This window comes from Hemiscyllium ocellatum, chromosome 2 (assembly GCF_020745735.1).
Source record: "Hemiscyllium ocellatum isolate sHemOce1 chromosome 2, sHemOce1.pat.X.cur, whole genome shotgun sequence".
In the NCBI taxonomy this organism is placed as follows: domain Eukaryota; kingdom Metazoa; phylum Chordata; class Chondrichthyes; order Orectolobiformes; family Hemiscylliidae; genus Hemiscyllium; species Hemiscyllium ocellatum.
In genome coordinates, this window is record NC_083402.1 from 10,522,747 (window position 1) to 10,544,359 (window position 21,613).

General features: G+C 42.1%; 1 protein-coding gene across 1 annotated transcript in view; it reads right to left on the reverse strand.

Moving 5' to 3' along the window:
• The window catches only part of zfyve28 (zinc finger, FYVE domain containing 28), a 220,930-nt gene that overhangs the window by 94,595 nt on the left and 104,722 nt on the right, over positions 1 to 21,613 (reverse strand). Inside the window, exon 5 of the mRNA XM_060842758.1 lies at positions 18,637 to 18,726. Coding sequence (XP_060698741.1) covers positions 18,637 to 18,726 — 90 coding nt within the window. The remainder of the gene's footprint in view (positions 1 to 18,636; positions 18,727 to 21,613) is intronic.

Sequence of the window (21,613 nt, forward strand, 5' to 3'; positions counted from 1 at the left end):
AACTAGTCTATAGACCAATGAGACCTTTTGTCTGCCAACAACTGAGATTGGTTGGCAGGTAACTGAGACAGAAAGAGATAGAGACAGAGACACAGAGAGATAAGTGAAAAATGTATTCAGTTCTTCCCCAGCTCAGGAGTAGTCTGTGTTTGCTGCAGTGAAAACCAACTTTACACCTCGAGTAATCCCATTTATCTTTCCTGCCTCAGTTGTTGTAAATTGGGACTTTTAGCTGATATGTCAGTCTTTTTAAATAAGTAGGCCACTTTGTGTCTCTTAACATGTTTTATCATAACGATCATCTTCATCTGCCAGTTTCTCCCCACTGTCCAATAACCTGCTTTGTGTTCTGTAAGTAATTAAAAAGGGAGGGGCTTAAGGGTATTAGAATTTTTATTAGTAGCGTCATTGGCCAACACTTTTCAAACTAATTATCTGTAGCTGGAGCACTTCTGTGCAGAAACCTTATGTTAGCAGGGCTATTTTTCCAGCACACCACTCCACTGAGAGTTGTAACACAAACAAACATTCTTATTGGAAATGTTTTTCTCAAACACGTTCCATTTGAATATGTTGGAGGTATTCTCAGCCCATTGTTTGTTTCTTTAAGGAGCAAAATGCTGAGGAGATTCTCCTTGTTTTTGCATGAACAATTTAAGGACTTAATTAACTTCGTGAGAAACATTCACAGTCATGGAAACATAGAATCTCTATAATGCAGATAGAGGCCATTCGGTGCATTGGATCTCTGAAGAGCATCTAACTCCGACCAGTCTCACCTCTGTAACCCCACATTTATCTTGGCTAACCTACCTAACCTGCACACTATGGGACAACCTAGCATAGCCAACTCATCTAACCTGCACATTTATGGTCCTTCAGGTCCTTTGGACACATATTCCATGCAGGCTTCTAATCAGGGAGCACCAAGCGACAAGGTGTGGCTTGCTGTTTTTTTTTCTTTTTTGCTCTTAAATTCTTTGAATAAAGAGTCAGTGACCACTTCATCACCTGAAACGATATATGGCATGAAATGATGTTTCAGTAAGAGCTTTACATTCTGGTGCGGCTCGAGAGAAAACAGAACTACTGAGATTTCGAACAGCTTTCAGCTGGTCAACTATCTTCATGTGGAGTGAGTGTTTAAGGAAGAATGATCCTTGAATTTACTGTCCACTACTACATATTTTTCCAAATTCCCTTTTATGATTTACTCTGATGATATTTTATATTTATGAACTGAAATAAATTTTCCAATGGAGTCATATTTTTGGTTTCTTATTGTCACCTATACCAAGATACAACAAAAAATAATTTGTATATTATTCAGACAAATCATAGCTTACATAAGTGTATCAGGGAAATAGAACAGTGTTACAGCTACAGAGAGAGAGAGAGAGAGAGAGAGAGAGAGAGAGAGAGAGAGAGAGAGAGAGAGACACATCAACTTGAAGATTGAGAGGTCTGTTTATGAGTCTGATAACAGTGGGGAAGTAGCTGTTCTTGAATGTTGGTAAGGACTTTCAAACTTTTGTATCTTCTGCTTGATGGGAAAATGTACAACTGGGGTGGGAAGGGTCTTTGATTATAGTGGCTACTTTCCCAAGACAGTGGGAAGAAAGTGGAGTGAATGGAAGGAAAGACTGCTTTTGTGATGGACTGGGCAGTGTTGACAACTCTACATTCTTACAGTCTTGGGCAAAATGGTTGCCTTACCAAACTGTGATGCACCTGGATAAAATACTTTCAATGATGCATCTATAAAAATTGATAAGACATACCAAATTTCCTCAGCCTTCTGAGGGGGTAAAGGGATTATTATGCTTTCTTGATTGTAGCATCAATGTGGATGGACTGGGATAGATTGTTGGTAATATCTACTCTTTAGGAGCTTAAAGCTCTTGGCCACCTCCACCCCAGCACCTTTGATACAGACAGGGATGTGTTCTCCATGCCACTTCTGGAAGTCGATGACCAGCTCATTTGTTGTGCTGACATTGAGGGAGAGACTGTGTCTTTACACAATACCACAAACTACCTCTGTCAGGTAGCTGTTTGAGATCCAACCCACTACAGCAGTGTCATGAGCAAATTTGTAAATGGACTTGGAGCTGAATTTGGCCAGACTTGTGAGTGCATGAGGAAGAGTACAGTAAGAGTCTGGTCATGCTGCAGGTAAGCTCTGGAATACCCAGAAGCTGCCGGCGATGACTTCCACAACAGGATAAGACCTCCATGTGGGACAAGCATGCCTGTCCAGGCCAAGATCACCCCACTATAAGACCACCATGCCAGGCCTATACTTCATGCTGGGCGATCGGAAACCACCTCCTCTCTGGGTCTGGACCTGGAGACAACGTCTTTTGCTGAAGTTGTTAGAAGAAGGTGTGGTACCATTAATAAATAGAAACATTTTTTTAAAAAAAACAGTAAATTGGATGGAGTAGACTAACTCTGGACTCCTGAGCTGAGGAGCCTGCACATTGGACTACTACTCCACCACCATCTTGAAAATAAAAAGACTATGGCCTCCACTTTGTGTGTTATATCATGAGATTAGCTAGTAAGATTCTCAATGCTTTTGTTGATTTTAGATCTTGTCACTTCAAGCGAGTGTGGTTTTTCTCCTGGTATTCACCATCTAAAACCACATTTTAATTCCTAATTGAAATGTATTTAACTTGAGGCTTGCATATCTCACTCTCAGCTTGATATTCACACTTTCCCAGGTATGAATCTGACCTAAGCTTATAATTCTGATTAAAATGAACAAGCTTCCTATCTTGCACACCTGAAGTTTTAGTTATTTGAGTTACACTATGAACCTAATTAGAATACAGCCAGCATTTCCTCAGGAGCACACTTTCTTTGTATTTCAGGTTATTGTAGATATGTCTTCACCTGCAGCCGTTTAAATGTGTTATCAAAACAATTTGAGAGCCACCTTTTCATGGGAAAATGTTTGGTTGGGTACTCTGAATGTTTCCCATTCTAATGGGGTATCGTGATTCTTAGTTTTATTTTTTTGCTGCCTGACGTCACATGAATAATTGACACCAGTTACTGTATATATCATGCTTATATTTGTGGAATGTTACATTTTCACTCTCTCCACTTTGTCACTTTGATTACACATAAGCACGCTTCCATCTGTGCAGTGTCTTGATGTCAAAATGCGTTATTTTTAGAATTCATTCTGGCATGAAATAGAATGCTTGTTGACTCTTAATCTCAACAGTTCTTTTCTAACTTAGATGGTAGAACTTATCAAGTTTCACCAAACATGAAGTAAGTTTTTTTATATATATAAAAAAAATCTACAGGTTTAGATTGGGTCTGCATTTTGATCATTTTTGTTCTTATGATTAGTTTTCCAAAATGAATTACCACTAGATGTTTTATTTCTAGTGGCTGCATAAATAAATCTAACAGTTTTCATCCTTTTGAGTTCTGATTGTTATTTCAGTTGTTAAAAATAATCTAATGTAGATGGACAGTGCTGATCTGTTTCTATGCCAGTCACATAGAGGGCTGGTATGGAAACGACCTCTCTTTGACAGGTCACTGACACTAGTGCTGAGACAAGTACTGAACCTAGGGAACAACTTCCATCTGTCAGGACTCGACCTGTGTCCTGATAAAAAGTTGGGATGTAACGAGGCTTTAAACTAGTATGAGAGTGAGAGGATGTACAGGAGATTAATCAGCCTAAATACAAACAAAACAGGAAAGGTTAAAATGAAAGAATATGCAGAATACGTGGATAGCTCAGGGCTCAACAGAATTATGAAATATGAAGTGTAAAATAGTTAATTTTGTATAAAGTAGTGGTCTCCAACATATGGATTGTGATTAACTGATCAATCATAGCCTTTACCGCTTGAACTCACGCGGCTAGCAGTTGTCTTTTCTTTAGCTGCATATCTGTTCAGTCTGTGCAGGGCAAAGAAAAGTGATTGGTAATGCTGCTATGCCCCACATTCAGTGTTCAAACTGGAGTCCCGGAAAACCAATCACTGCTGTAGAAGCAACCTCCTGGGTCTTCTATTTTATAACATTATCCAGGACCTTACGATTCATTACACAAACACTGCCGTACTTATTAGCAAAAAGCAATACCTCACATTTATCCAAATTAAATTGCATCTTCACTCCTCAGCCCATTGACCCAACTGATCAAGATCTCTTTGGAACCTTAAATAACCTTCACTGTCCACTATATCACCAATTTTAGTGTCACCTGCAATCCTACTAACCCATGCCTTCTGCAATCTCATCCAAATCATTTATGTAAATGACAAAAGGGTACCCAGGACTAATCCCTGAGCAGCACTGGTCATCGGCTTCCAGTCCGAAAAACAACCTTCCACCACCACCCAGGCTCTTCCCACAAAGACAATTTTGTATCGAATTGGCAAGCTCACCCGGACTCACACGTGATCTAACCTTTGACAAGGCTTTAATCCTATTTCCTATGGTCTCATGAGTCAGAGACAGATACCATTGAATGTTAAAAAGGGTGGTGGTTTGATTCACTCTTGCTAGAAATAGTAACTGCCAGGTGCAAATATTACTGGCAACATATCAGTCCAAACCTGGATCTTGTCCATCTACATTTGAATATTGACTACTTCAGTATGTGAAAAGTATGAATGGTGCTGAGCATTACAAAATCCTAAGTGAACAGCCCCACGTCTGACTCCATATAGAGGGGTCGTAGACCAAGTAGCCCAAGATGCTATGGTTATGATACTACCCTGACAAACTGCTGCAGAGATAGCCCGGAGTTGAAGTGACTGATCAACCACAACCATATTCCTAGGTGCCAGGTATGATTCCAACCAGTGGAAGGTTTCTGAATCCCATTGACTCCATTTTTGCTAGATGTCACACTTAGTCAAAGGAGACATGATGCCAAGGCAATCACTATTACTTTTGGAATGGAACTCTTTTGTCCATGTTTGATCCAAGGGTGTAATGAGGTCAGAGGGTGATAGGCACTGGCTGATCCCAAACAGAGTCAGTGAGCAGGTTACTGCTAAGCAACTGTTGTTTGGTAGCACTGTTGCTGACACCTTTCTGATGATGCTGATGATCAGGAGTGGACTGATGGGCAGCAATTGATCTTGTTGGATTTATCCTGCTTTTTGCGTGCAGGATATACCTGGGCAACTTTCCTCATTGTCATGTGTTTGCCAGTCTTGTAGCTGGACTGGAACAGCTTGGGTAGGGTTGTGGTAAACTCTGGATCACATCTTCATCTATTGCTGTAAGATTGTCAGGGCTCACAGCCTTGGCAGCACTGTGCAATTTCTTGATATCACATGGTGAATCAATTTGGCTGAAAACTGGTATCTTTGGTGGAGACCTCTAAAAGGAGTTCACTCGGCACTTAGGCCTGAAGACTGTTGGAAATGGTTCAGTTTAGGGATGTGGATATTTGTCAAGCCTCATGTCCACATGAGCACTTTAAATTGATACTTCCCGAAAATGCAGAAGGGCATGCATAAAGGGAGATTCTAACTGGATAAATCTGATGTTGGACTTGACTGTTAAAGGCTGGAAAGCAACAATTTCAGTTCAAAAACATTTACTCAACAGCCTTTTGAACAGCCTAGTGGAAAAGGAAGAAATTTTAGGATGACAGGGAGAAGATCAGAAAATGGAACTGCTCGAGACAAACACTCAGTTCTGAGGAAGGGTCACTTGATCAGAAACGTTAATTGATTTCTCTCCACAAGACCGATTGAGCTTTTCCAGCAATTTCTTTTTTTGTTTGATTAACAGCATCCGCCGCAGCTCTTTTGGGTTTTAAGAGAATTGCTCATTTGGAGAGTCACTGCAGATTTGACGGGCTGAATACTTCTGCAATGTAATTCAGATTCTGGTGTGGGGCTCAAGTTGTATATACAGGTCGTCTGATACAAAGGGCAATTCATCTACTTGAGTTGGCTATAACGCAGTTGATGAATTGTGGACACTGGATAACATGAACTTTCTACCGAATGGGTATAGCAATTTTCTATAGTAGTTTTCCATTTGTATGGTCTTCTAGAGTGAGGTTGCAGAGGAACATAACTGTCGCATTATAACAGAATGACCTGTAGTTCAGAGTTGGAAATTTCAGAAGCTTTTTCTAAAAAGGCAGTTTCACAGTCACTTCACGGTCCTGGACCTAAAACATGATCGCACTTGCTCACTCCAGGTGCTATCAGGCTTGTTTAAAATTTTGACATTTTATGTTTTTACTTTCACTTCATGGTCACCACTTACTCCAACCTGTTATTTCCAGAATTCTTTTAAAAATTGAATTTGAATCGTCTCATTGGGATTATAACTTATTCTTTGCATTACTGGTTCAGTAATATAACCAGTATTGTAATCATACTTTGCACCAAAACAAAATGTGCAACTGGGCATATACAGTATTGTTTTTAACCAGATTTAATGAACATAACCATAGCTGAGTCACTGCCACCACTGACGTTCTATGTGCCACTGCACAAGAACATTACTAAGGCTATTGGTCTTCAACTCTCACTATCAGATGGTGTATCCCCAAGCATGTGGGAATGCTACATGCTCCACATCCAGCTAGCTCAGTAAATTTCATTGTGCTATGCTGCGCAACTCTCCAACCAACACCATGAACATAAACATCTACTCCTATTGTACACTGGTCAAAAGTCCCAGATTTCTGACAAACAAAGCAGGTAACTACTTAGGGTCAGGCTGCAGATAGTCCCAAGATATTTTTGGACACTGGATAACATGAACTTTCTACCGAATGGGTATAGCAATTTTCTATAGTAGTTTTCCATTTGTATGGTCTTCTAGAGTGAGGTTGCAGAGGAACATAACTGTCGCATTATAACAGAATGACCTGTAGTTCAGAGTTGGACTACAGGTCATTCTGTATAGTGCTGACAATGGGGCTGAGAATATCAAATTGTGTCATCAGGTAACAACATTGGCTTTCATGTCCACAACTGGTACCATCTGGGTTTTTGGCAAAAGAATGGGGAGCTGCACAGAAATTTGCTACTGATGAAATACAAGTGAATGGAAGTAAGGCCATCACCTCTCATTAGCAAGATTCAGAACTCATTCCCTAAACATTTATGAGGGGGAAAAAAAAAATCAGGAAATTCTCTTAGATCCAGGAATCTGACCTTTTCATTCCCCTATTTTGTTCAGCATTTGCCCACTGCTCATAATCTAGGAAAATGCCCTCCTGTATTCTCTGAAAACTTAAACATTCAGAACGATTGGGTTCTGAAAGTCACCATAGAAATTTAGTGTTATTTTTATTCATTCTGCAGAGTCTTTCCAGCAAAGCCTGAACTTATGACCCAACCTCCTTGAGCTGCTGCAGTCTATTTGGTGAAGATACACTTACAATTGAAGTATAATGAGGGAAAATATAAAGCTGTTCATTTTGGAAAGGGGAACAAAGGAACAGAGTTATTTAAATGGAGGAAAGCTGCAACACAAAGAGACCTAGGGGTTACTTAGTGCATTAAACACTAAAAGCTAGTACATTGAGGCAGCAAGTAATCAGGTAGGTTAATGGAACATTGGCCTTTATTTCAAGGGAGTTGGAGGAAAAGGATTGGGAAGTCTTAATGCAACTGTACAAGTTGTTGGTGAGACCACATCTGGGAGTACTGAGAGCAATCTTGGTGCATTATTTAAGCAGAGATAATTTAATTGGAGGCAGTTCAGAGAAGGTTTGTTAAGATGGAGGGATTATCTTATGAACAGGGGCTAACTTGGTTGGTTCTCTACTTAACGGAATTTCGAAGAATGAGCTACCTTATTAAGAATGAACAGCCTGACAGGGTAAATACTGAGAGGATGTTTCTCACAGGAAAGTCTAGGACCAGAGCGTACAGTCTCAGAATAAAGGAAAGCCAATTTAAAACTGACATGAGGAAGAATTTCTTGTCAGAGGGTTGAGTGGAACTCCTTGCCATAGCTCTCTGTTGGGGCAGAGTCCTTGTATATATTTAAGGCGGAGACAGATAGATTCTTGATCAGTTGGGTAGAAACAATGACTGCAGATGCTGGAAACCAGATTCTGGATTAGAGGTGCTGGAAAAGGACAGCAGTTCAGGCAGCATCTGAGGAGCAGTACAATCGATATTTCGGGCAAAAGCCCTTCATCAGGAATACAGGCAGAGAGCCTGAAGGGTGGAGAGATAAGCTAAAGGAGTGTGGGGGTGGGCAAAAGTAGCATAGAGTACAATAGGTGAGTGGGGGAGGGGATGAAGGTGATAGATCAGGGAGGAGGGTGGAGTGGATAGGTGGAAAAGGAGATAGGCAGGTAGGACAAGTCATGGGGACAGTGCTGAGCTGGAAGTTTGGAACTGGGATGAGGTGGGGGAAGGGGAAAGGAGGAAACTGTTGAAGTCCACATTGATGCCCTGGGGTTGAAGTGTTCCGAGGCAGAAGATGAGGCGTTCTTCCTCCAGACATCGGGTGGTGAGGGAGCAGCGGTGAAGGAGGCCCAGGACCTTCATGTCCTCGACAGAGTGGGAGGGGGAGTTGAAATGTTGGGCTGGGAGTTGAAATGGTGGGCCACAGGGTGGTATGGCTATCCCAGAGATGTTCCCTAAAGCGCTCTGCGAGGAGGCGTTCAGACTCCCCAACGTAGAGGAAACCGCATCGGGAGCAACTGATACAATAAATGATATTGGTGGATGTGCAGGTAAAACTTTGATGGATGTGGAAGGCTCCTTTTCAGCCTTGGATAGAGATGAAGGTGGTGGTGTGGGCACAGGTTTTGCAACTCCTGCGGTGGCAGAGGAAGGTGCCAGCCCGGGAGGGTGGGTTGTGGGGGGGGGGGGGGGGGGGGCGTGGTCCTGACCAGGTAGTCACAGAGGGATCGGTCTTTGTGGAAGGCAGAAAGGGGTGGGGAGGGAAATATATCCCTGGTGGTGGGGTCTTTTTGGAGGTGGCGGAAATGTCGGCGGATGATTTGGTTTATGCGAAAGTTGGTAGGGTGGAAGGTGAGCACCAGGGGCGTTCTGTCCTTGTTACGGTTGGAGGGGTGGGGTCTGAGGGCGGAGGTGCAGGATGTGGACAAGATGCGTTGGAGGGCATCTTTTACCATGTGGGAAGGGAAATTGCGTCTCTAAAGAAGGAGGCCAGCTGGTGTGTTCTGTGGTGGAACTGGGTCTCCTGGGAGCAGATATAGTGGAGGAATTGGGAATATGGGATGGCATTTTTTGCAAGAGTTAGGTTGGGAAGAGGTGTAATCCAGGTAGCTGTGGGAGTCGGTGGGTTTGTAAAAAATGTCAGTGTCAAGTCAGTCGTCATTAATGGAGATGGAGGGGTCCAGGAAGGGGAAGGAGGTGTCAGAGATGGTTCAGGTAAATTTAAGGTGAGGGTGGAATGTGTTGGTGCAGTTGATGAATTGCTCAAACGCCTCGTGGGAGCACGAGGTGGCGCCAATGCAGTCATCAATGTAGCGGAGGAAGAGGTGGGGAGTGGTGCCGGTGTAATTACGGAAGATGGACGGTTCTACATAACCAACAAAAGAGACATGCATAGCTGGGGCCCATACGTGTGCCCATGGCTACCCCTTTGGTCTGGAGAAAGTGGGAGGATTCGAAGGAGAAATTGTTAAGGGCGAGGACCAGTTCGGCCAAACGAATGAGAGTGTCGGTGGAAGGGTAGTTGGGGACATCGGGAGAGGAAGGAACAGAGGGTTTGGAGGCTCTGGTCATGGCGGTTGGAGGTGTAGAGGGATTGGATATCCATGGTGAAGATGAGGCGTTGGGGGCCGGGGAAACGGAAGTCTTGGAGGAGGTGGAGGGTGTGAGTGATGTCTTGAACCTATGTGGGGAGTTCCTGAACTAGGGGAGATAGGACAGTGTCGAGGTAGGTAGAGATGAGTTCAGTGGAGCAGGAGCATGCTGAGATAATGGGTCAGCCAGGGTTGGTCAGGCATGTGGATCTTGGGAAGGAGGTAGAACCGGGCAGTGCGGGTTCCCGGACTCAGAGGTTGGAAGATGTGGTCGGGAGATCTCCTGAGGTAATGAGGTTCTGTATTGTCTGGAAGATGATGGTTTGGTGAGGAGGGGGTAGGGTCATGGTCGAGGGGGCGGTAGGAAGAGGTGTCCTTGAGTTGGTGTCTGGCTTCAGCAGTATAGAGGTCAGTGCGCCAGACTACCACAGCACCCCCTTTATCTGTTGGTTTGTTGATGAGGTCGGGATTGGAGCAGAGGGATTGGAGGGCTGCACATTGGGAGAGTGAGAGGTTGGAGTGGGGGAGGGGAGTAGACAGGTTGAGGTGGTTGATGTCCCGGTGGCAGTGAAGAGATAGAGGGCGGGTAATAAGCCAACACGGGGTGTCCAGGTGCAGGCAGTGTGTTGGAGACGGGCGAAAGGGTCCTCGGAAGGTGGGTGAACTGCTGTGCTTTTCCAGCACCTCTAATCCAGAATCTTGATCAGTTGGGAAATCAAGGAAGTAAAGGCAAGAAAGTGGATGTGAAGAATGTTGGAACAGCCATGATACGATTGAATGGCAGAGCAGGCTCGAGGGTTCCAACCGCCTACTCCTTTTCTTATTTCTTATGGTCTTATGCTGTTAGTGAGGAAGTTTCAGAGTGCTGACTGAACAACACTAAAGCAATGGCAATAGTCAAGATGGTGTGAGACCTGGAGATGAGGTGTGGAGGATCCTTGCAGGTGGTGTACCATGCAACTGCTGCCTTTGTCTCCTGAAGGCAGTGGATGCCTGGATGATATTATACAAGGAGCCGAGATCTGTTGCTGCTGTACATCTTGTTGATGGCAAACACAGTAAATGGAGAATGGAGTGTGGTGGAAGGAGTGAATGTTGAAAGTGGTAGGTGAAGTATCATGCTTTGCCTTGAATTAAAGAGCTTCATCAGTGTTGTTGGAGCTGAGTCTTTTAGACGTCAGGTAAGTTGCATACTTCAGAATTCCCACCCTCTGATCTGTATTCCTTTAGCAGCTTTCCATCTCATGAAACAATGATTTACATCTTGATGGTTGACTCTGCATTAGAGATCACCTGACAGCTCAGGAATTGCTCTGCTGCATTTGCAGCAAATGGAAGGGTGTGTGATGAGAAGTCACAGGATTTGCTGGACAGGTATTTATGTGCCAGTGTCTTGAACTTTCTGATGAATGGAAATTCATAGCTCATGGGAGATGCAGCAATGGTGCAGTGTCACATCTGCAGTCAATTGACCATAAAACCAGCATAAACACAAGTTGCCCAAAAGTCTATGTTTCATTAAGGTCACCTCTTGTTCTTTTCAACTCCAATGAGTACAGACTCAGTCAACTCAGCCGCTTCTCTTAAAGTTCTGGGATCAACTTTATAAAGCGTTTCTGGACTGTCTTCAATGCCAGGACATCCTTCCTTAGACAAAGGGACCAAAACTTTGTGGTATTCACTGTGGCCACACCTTCAAATATTATCAATAATCATAAAAACAACCAAATAGTTTGGTTCACTAATTTACCAACCTTGCTAGTCTGCTTAAAATAGCCATTCAGCAATGTAGTTGACTCAATTATGTACTGAAGTGGAACACTGAAACACAGCCAAGTTCAAGGATAACAAATGCTGACCTTCCCAGCAATACCCACATCCCAAAAAAGGAAAGAAAACAACCTCTCAATGTTGTTGAGCTTGCACAGAGAGCAAAGCAAGCTTAGGGACAAAGCTGAAAAACGTGTTGCGGGAAAAGCACAGCAGGTCAGGCAGCATCCAAGGAGCAGAAGAAGGGCTTATGCCCGAAACCATCGATTCTCCTGCTTCTTGGATGCTGCCTAGCCTGCTGCGCTTTTCCAGCAACACATTTTTCAGCTCTGATCTCCAGCATCTGCAGTCCTCACTTTCTCCAAGCTTAGGGACAAAGCAAAGGAGTTCAGTTCCAAAGAGTCATGTTGAACTTGAAACATGAACTCAGTTTATCTTTCTCCACAGGTACCACCAGATCTGCTGAGTTTCTCCAGCGCCATCTAAATGTTGCCTTCGAAGGCATACAATGTTGTGGCTTGGAACTGGACTGCTATACATTCACGGTCATTGGATCAAAATTCTGTAGCTTTCTTCCTATCATCACCACCACTTTGACTTGCGGTTCACCGCCAGAACTTCAAGGATAATATGGAGGGGAAAAGAAACAATCAATACCCAGCAAAAAGAATTGAATAACCAACTGACATTATTAGTTACACTTACTTTCTTTGGCAAAATAGTATCCCCATGACACTTCGAAAAAGGTCAGCGTAAAAGACATGAAGCTACATTAACTACACAAAAAAACTTCCAGCTGGTAACATTTATGAACATTTATTTAAAAACAAAACTCATCTTCAAAAAGGCATTAAGTCAGGTCATTCTGAACTTGGCAGCAGTTTTTGCTGGGAACCTGTTCCATACGTTGCCGTATGATCACAGATATAGGCCCTGTGACCCACCATGTCTATACCGATCAACAAACACCAAACTATACTAATCCCATTTACTTGGCCCACAGCCTATGGCTTTTTGAGTACATATCCAGATGCATCTTAAAAAGGCTGCGAGATTGCCTGCCTCCATCGCCTCCTCAAGCAGCACATTCCACCACCACTCTCTGGGGGCGGGGAAGAAAATTTCTTCAGATCTTCTCTGAACCAATTACACCTCACCTTAAACAGATGTCCTCTAGTCTTTGTCATGGGGAATAGATTCTACCGTATGCCTCAATTTTGTATACCTTAATCAGATCTCTACTCAGTCTCTGCTCCAAGAAAACAAATGCAGCCAATCCACACACTCCTTATAATTTAGACTTCTCATTCCAGCAACATCCTGGTGAATCTCCTCTCCCCACAGTCTCCAGTGGGTTATGCCCTTCTGATACAGTGATAACCAGAACTACATAACAGCATTGCATTTATGGCGAACCAACATCTTATAAAAGTTACAAGACTTCCTTCCTCCTGTGTTCCATGTATTATCCATATGCCTTCTTCATCATCCTGTCGGCCTGGGTTGATATCTTCAGAAAGGTCCTTTAGTTCCTAACTTCCTAGGGATCCATCATTAATTGTGGAACCTGTTTTTAGTCCTCTCAAAATGCATCACTTTGCACTTAGCGAGATTAAATTCCATTCGTCACTGCCCTGCCCAATTTATCAGCTCATCAATATCAGAGTGTAGCCTGACATCACACTCTCAACTCCAATTTTCATATCATCTGCAATGTATGATACCTTCTACATTCACACCAAAGTTGCTAATATACACAACAGACAACAAGTGCCCCAGAACTGATCCCTGTGGTACATTGTTGGTCATAGGTTTCCAGTCACAAGAACAACCCTCCCCCATTATTCTTTGGCTCCTACTTGTAAGCCAACTTTAGATTCAGTTCGTCAACTTGCCTTGAATCCCATAGCCTGGTTTCCTTTTAGATTTCCAAATCTTTCACATGGGACCTTGTCAAAGGCCTCACTGACATCTGTTAAAACCACATCAACTGCACTGCTTTCATCAGTATATTTAGCCACCTTTTCAAAAAAGGCCTCAATTAGAGTCATACACAACTTTCCCACATCGACCAAACATCCCAATGTGACCTACTCCTATTTGTCAACATTTGGTCTATATTCTCTCAACACTTCCTATACCAATCCCGATGTTTTCTAAAATGTTGTAATTATACCTACTTTCACTACTTCCTATGGCAGCTCGTTCCACATAAGCACCACACTGCATGAAAAAGTTACCCCTCTGGTACTTCCTAAATCTTTCCCCTTTCTCGCCTTAAACCTATGCCCTCTAATTTTGGACACCCCCACCCTAGGAAAAAGACGATGGCTATTCACCATATCCATACCCCTCATGATTCTATAAACCTCCAGAAAGGTCACCACCTTGGCCTCCAATCCTCCAGCCTATTCAGCCTCTTCCTCTAACTCAAACCAATCCCTGCAACATCCTTACAAATCTTTTCTGTATCCTCTCAGGTTTAACAACATCATTCCGAGAGAAGGGCATCCACAATTGTATACAGCATTCTGAAAGTGGTTTACCAACGTCCTGTACAGCTGCAAAGTGGCTCATATACTCCATGCACTGACCAATAAAGGCCAGGGTACCAAACACATTCTTCACTAGCTGAAAATGTTGCTGGAAAAGCGCAGCAGGTCAGGCAGCATAGAAGGAGCAGGAGAATCGACGTTTCGGGCATGAGCCCTTCTTCAGACTACATTCTTCACTACCCTGTCTATCTGTGACTTACCTTCAAGAAACTATGCACCTGCACCCAAAGGTCTCTTTGTTTGAGAACACTCTCCACAGGCCTGCCAATAACTGTGTAAATCCTGCCCTGATTGGTCTTCAAAATCCTTTCCCACACAATTATCCAAATTAAACATCATCTGCCAGTCCTTGACCCATTGGCCTTTCTGATCTGGGTCCTGTTATACTCTGAGATAACCTTATTCACGGTCTACTACACCACCTGTTTTGGGGTCACCTACAAACTTATTAACCATCCCTCCAATCTTCACATGCAAATCATTTATATAAAATGACAAAATGTGGACCCAGAACTGATTCTAATTTGTCAGACTGGATGTCCCTCTTACACATCTGTGTTGACTAATCCTGATCAATCCTTGCCTTTTCAAGTTTTCATTATTCCTGTCCATCAGAACCTTTTCCAGTAATTTCCCCACCACTGACATCAGACTGACTGGTTTGTAATTTCCTGTCTTTCCCCGCTCCCCTTCTTGAGCAAAGAAACCATATTAGCTCTCCTCCAGTCAAAGATGAGTTGCTGGAACACTGGAGGTTAAAAGGTAAGGAAAAGCCAGGAACTATAGACCAGTGGGACTGACAGGTGGTGGGCAAGTAATTGGAGGGGATTCTGAGGGACAGGATTTCCACGTATTTAGAAAGGCAAGAACTGATTAGGGATAGTCAACATGGCTGTGCGTGTGGAAAATTAGTGTCACACAAACTTAATTGAGTTTTTTAAGTAGTAACAAAGAAGCTAGATGTGGGCAGAGTGGTGGATGTGATCTACATGGACTGCAGCAAGGCATTCGACAAGGTTCCTCATGATAGACTGGTTAGATCATATCGAATACAGGGAGCATGAGCCATTTGGATACAGCACTGGCGTGAATGTAGAAATGAGGGGATAGTGGTGGAGGGCTGCTTTTCAGACTGGTGGCTATGAGTAGCAGTGTGCCACAGGACTGGTGCTCGGTCCACTACTTTTTGTCATTTATATAGATGATTTGCAAGTGAACATAGGAGGCATGGTTAGTAAGTTTGCAGATGACACCAAAATTGGAGGTGTAGTGGACAGCAAAGGTGGTTACCTCAGAGTACAATGGGATCGTGATCAGATGGGCCAGTGGGCTGAGGAGTGGAAGCTGGAGGTGCAGCATTTTGGGAAGGCAAATCACTACAGGACTTATACACTTAATGGTAAGATCCTGGAGGATGTTTCTGAACAAAGAAACCTTGGAGTGCTTGTTCATTGCTCCTTGAAATTGGAGTTCCAGTTGGACAGGACAGTGAGGGCGGCGTTTGGTATGCTTTCCTTTATTGGTCAGAGTATTGAGTACAGGAGTTGGGAGGTCATGTTGCAGATGTACAGGACATTGGTTGGGCCAAATTCGGAGTACTGTGCTCAATTGTGGTCTCCCTGCTACAGGAAGGATGTTGTGAAACTTGAAAGGGTTTCAAAAAAGATTTACAACAATGTTGCCAGGATTGGACGCTTTGAGCAGTAGGGAGAGGGTGAATAGGTTGGGGCTGTTTTCCCTGGAGCCTTGGAGACAGAGGGAAAATCTTGTGGAGGTTTTACAATCATGAGAAGCTTGGATAGGGTGAATAGCAAAGGTATTTTCCCCAAGATGGGGAGTCCCAAACTAGAAGGCATAGTTTGAAGGGAGAGAGGAAAGATTTAAAAGGGACCTAAGGGGCAACATTTCCACTCAGAGTGGTATGTGAATGTTGCCAGAGGAAATGGTGGAGGCTGGTACAATGACAACATTTAAAACACATTTGAATGGGTATATGAATAGGAAGGGTTTAAGAGGGATATGGGCCAAGTGCTGGCAAATAGGACTAGATTAATTCAGGGTATCTGGTTGGCATGGATGAGTTGGACTAAAGGATCCGTTTCCATGCTGTACATCTCTAATGACTCTATGACTCATTATGGCCAAAGTTTTAAATATCTCCGCCAGACTTCCAGTAGCCTCTTCCCTCGCCTCCTCTTGCAGCTTGGGAGCTATCTTATCAGGCCCTGGGGCTTAATACACTTGTGTGCCTTTTAAAACATCTAACACAACCTCCTTCTTACTAATCTTAAGGTGTTCTAGAGCCTCACCAGCCCAAATGAAATCAGCTAAACAGCTTTCTCCTCAATATAGATGAGAAATAAAGGCCTCATCCATATTCACTGACTCTTTGCACAGGTTGTCCCTTTGGTCTCTAATAAACCTCACTATTTCCCTAGTAATCCTCTTACTCTTGATATGCTTAAAAAACAAGAAGATTTTCCTTGCTCACATCTGCCAGATTTTTGTGGTTCTTCTTTGCCCTCAATTTCATTTTTAAGTAACCCCTACACACAGTATACTTTTTAAAAGTCTGCCTTGCTTTTAAAAGCACTCTGTATGATGTATATTTGTTTCTTTTGATCAAAGTCTTGATATTCCTTGACAGCCAAGGTTCCCTGGACTTGCTGCCTTTCCCCTTCACTTTAGGAACATGTCAGCCCTGAATTATCACTGTACTACTTATAAAAGTTTCCCACTTTCCAAGTGTAGACTTACGAGCAAGTAGCTGCTTCAAATCCGGAAGCCAGGTTTGCCTGATCCTGTTGAATGATATCGAAAATCGGCCTTGCTCCAATTTAGACATTTAGCTCCTGCACTATCCTTATCCCTTTGCAAATGATTTTGAAACTTAGAATAACGGTCAAGATCCCTGAAATGCTCGCCACCGACACTTCAACCACTTGAGCAGCTTCATTCCCTCAGATTAGGTCCAGCATTGTCCTACCTCTAGTAGGACTGTCTACATACTGGCACAAAAAGCTCTCCTGGATGCACTTCCACAATTCCACCATATCTAATTCTTTCACACCAAGTGATTCCAGTTAATCTTAGCCAAGTTGAGGACAGCAAGAACAATGAAAAATAATCTACTGCATTCATTTGATATTCTGATACTCATTTATACTTACACTTTCTAGTTTTTGATATGTTAAGTAACTCGCTTATCTATTATCTAGTCCTTTATGCCGAAGCTCAAATCATGATCCCGCAAATGGTTTCAACAAGAAACCCAATAACCATTATTTCAAACACAATGAATTCACCAGAACGTCCTGTTATTTTACCAACAGCTAAAGTTCAAAATAACACCAGTTAAGTGCTCCTTTTAAATACCTGACAAGGAAATTTCAGAATGGTGTGTTAAATTATTGAACACAATTGTCATACACAAGTCCACAGTTGGTCAAGTATCCACTTAATCTCGAGCAACAAGAATCGTGAACATGCCTGCAAAGTATTTGAACCTTTGCTAATGCACTTTTTTTAAAAAAAGGTAGTATGTCTAAAAATACACACTGCAGCTCTTCAATGCAGTTTTAAAAGTCAATTGTTTTAATGTAGCCTAATTGCAGGGATACAGCAACATAGTAGTAATGTCACTCAGCTAACAAACCAGACACTTGGCTAATGCTCTGGGGACACAAATTCAGGTCCCACCACAGCAGTTGGCAGAACATGAGAAATATGTGCAGGAGTAGGCCATTCGGCCCATCAAACCTGCCATGATCATGACTGACCTGCCCCAGGCCTCGAATGCTCTTTTGTGACTGCTTAGCATAGCCATCAACTCCCTGATATTTCACAAAATCTACTTACCTCCTCTAAATTCTTTCAACAGGCAAGCTTTCACAAGTCTCTGGGACACAGAATTCCAGACATTCAATACCCTCAAAGAATCAATCCCTTCACATTATAGTTTAAGTGCCCCCATATTCTTGTAACTACATCCTCTAGTTAGATTCCACCATTTGTGGGAACATCTTCAATTGGCGAACTCATCAAGCTCCTTCAGAATCTTGTATACTCCAATAAGATCATCCCTCATTCTTCTAAACACTTATGAATAAAAGCCTAATCTCTTCAGCTGTTTTTGATACAGAATCAGCCCAGTGAATCCAGTTTAAATTGAATTGCAGTTGGGAATTGAAAGTTTAGTGAATATAAAATGATCAATTGTCAATCTTCAGTAATGACTTTTAGGGAAGAAAATCTGCCATTCTCACCAACCTTTTCCTACAACGGACTCCAAACCCACTGCAGTGTTGTTGGCTCTGACATGATCGCTACAACGGCTTATGCAGTTCAAGGGCAATTACAATGGGTAACAAATGCTGGCCCTTGCCAGAGACACTCACATCCCATGGAAAAAAAAATGAAGAGAAAATTAAATTCTTTATCAGGTTTAAGCTGAATTCTTTTAACAAGTAATAAATCTCATTCCATTTTTAACCTCAAGTGTGATTATATCAGGTAAAAAAATAAAGTGAAAACTTGAAAGGACTAATTTTCAAATCTCACCTTTCGACAGTTTCACAGAAGAGAACAATGACTTCTTGCTGTACGTAATATTCTTTAGGAGATTTCACAGGTACCATCGCAGAGACATAACTGAAAGACAAGTTAAAATTGGCACAACAGGCTTCATATGAAACAGCTCTGGACAAAAATCAGAAATCATATGGAATATAGGTTATGATATTGCTTTTTCCTCTTATGTGCAGTGGTGATAGGCAAGTGAATTAAAAATCAACTTTGAATCAAAACTAACACCAAAAGTGAGGCAATTTATTGTTGCAGATGCATCAGAAAGAATTAATTGCAAGGATAAGATTTAGGTCAGTGGGCAGTTGAAGGAGCTTTCATAAAACAAAGAAGTGATTTCATGTTGGGTGATTCGTGCACTAGCTTTTCCCCGACAAAGATGAATGGGAAGACACTATGCCAACCATCAATGCTTAGTTTCAACTGGGTTAATGATTTCTGAATAGCTATTTCTATAACATCATTTGGAAGTCACAGACACTAGAAGTATTTGTGTCAGGTATCCATATTTGCAGTGTCTTAACTTTTGAAAGGATTGCATTAAAACATGTCCAGTAGCATTGACATCATAATTTGGGCATGTTTTAATGCAATCCCTTGAAAATTTAAAACACTGCAAATATGGATACCTGACACAAATACTTCTCCGGGACACTCGGCGCCAGAGACCCGGGTTCAATTCCTGACTCAGGCGACTGACTGTGTGGAGTTTGCACATTCTCCCCGTGTCTGGGTTTCTTCCGGGTGCTCCAGTTTCCTCCCACAGTCCAAAGATGTGCAGGCCAGGTGAATTGGCCATGCTAAATTGCCCGTAGTTTTAGGTAAAAGGGGTAAATGTAGGGGAATGGGTGGGTTGCGCTTCGGCAGGCCAGTATGGACTTGTTGGGCCGAAGGGCCTGTTTCCACACTGAGTAATCTAATCTAACCAATATTCCTTTGTAACTGGCAGTTTACAGTTTTTGTGTGATCGAGACATATTACCAGAATCTATGGGAGCAGAGAAATCTCACTAAAGCTGTGAGTGCCGTGAAGTCATTTAATCTCATATTTCCTTCCGGCTGTAGATGCTGGGCTAGTCAATTTTTGTTTAAACCCACTATTATTTAACACTTATCTGCATGGTGTTTTAACAACTTGAAAGCTGCCTACAGGTGGCAATTTGCGTACACTTTGGTTTCAAAGGGTAGTATGCATCTGTTTAAAATGGAAGTTACTGGTGCTGGTCAGTTACACGTGTGTTATTAAGGGATCCATTGTTTAAGCATGTTCAGTTATACTGGTTTCACTCCACTTCTATATACATTTGGTTCAATTTCAAATGACTAGATTGCTGTAAAATCTGACACCATTGAGGATTAAATCCCACGACAAAGTTAAGTAAAGGATCATTTCAATTCTGCCTCTACTAATCCATACTCATGTAACTCAAAACAGGAAAAAAAGAAAAACCACTGCAAATTTATAAATACTGTGTACAGAATATCACCAAAACCAGCCAAGCACGTGAATGAAACTTTGCTGACAAATCAAATTAAACCACAGGTTCTCGACCTTCAAATTTAAGTTGACCTTTTATAAATTATTCGTGGCACTGTAGTTGATTTGGTTAACTTACAAATTAACTGCTGGAATCAAACAACTTATTTCCCCAATAAACTTAAACAGAAATCATTATACCCTTTTTTTGAGGGGGGAGGGGAAAGCAAGGAGTGGAGGAAGAGAAAGGTATAAAGAAACAAAGCAGAGTTTTTGCTTCTGATTCCTTGCAATCTCTCCAATAACAACTCATTCACGTTGTGGCATCAGGCACGTTATACTCATTTATTTTCCAGCATGTCAACATTCATGACAAAAGGTTTGCAAATGGATAACTGTCCTTCCAGGAGTTAGACATTTACAACAGAACAGAAAGCAATTCATCTCAACATGTTTGTGACAGGAAAAGGATAAAACAATATCCCTGCTCAGTTTACTCCCCATTGCCCTTGATCTTTCTCTGCTTCAAATATTCCTGTTTTTCAAATAAAAAAATCTCTTGATGAAGCATTTTAGACTACTCCATTTTATAAACGTTATTCTCTTTTTCATTTTTTTCACTGGATGCAGGTTTACTGGCAAGCCCAATATTTGTCAGCCCCCACAATTGCCATTGAACTGAATGTCACTCTCAGCCACTTCAAAGAGTATTTTAAAGCGAGGACATTGGTGTGGTTCTGGAGTCAAAATGTAAGCCAAGCCAGGTCAGGAAGGCAGTTCAATAAAACCTTCAATAAAAGACACCAGTGAACCAAATAGGTTTTCATAATTGAGGCAGCTTCTGATCTAATTAATAACCTATTTTCATCTTCCATTCACTGTGCTAATTTAAAATTGGTGACCCTAAGTGAGGAAATAGCTTTTTCTCCTGCCCCATAAAATCTTAAAAAACGCAACAATTATCATTTGCTATTCCAACAGAATACCTCCGTTATGACAACTCTCCCATTACAAATATACATTTTCCAAGCACTAGAATTATCCTGATGAATCTAGGCTGCATTTACTCTACGCCTTTGAAGCTCTATCTATAATAGGCTCAAATGCTTCTATAATTTCATCTCTTCGCCATTCTACCTTATGTCTTTCAGATCACAATGTTCTAGCTTTCATGTAACTCCGCTTTAGAGAATTATGCATTTAAACACACAACATTCAATGACAAAAACAGAAATTGCTGGAGAAACTCAGGAGGTCTGGCAACATCTGTGGGGAGAAAGGAGAGCTAATGTTTCGTCTCCACTGACTAGTATTCTGATGAAGAATTACTAGGCTCAAAATGTTAACTCTACTTTCTCCTCAGGAATGCTGCCAAAGCTGAGCTTTCCCAGTAATTTCCGTTTGTTTTTATACTCCATTCCCTTTGAAAGAAAGGTGAAACTTTCATTTGATTTCTATATTACCTGTCTAACTTGGA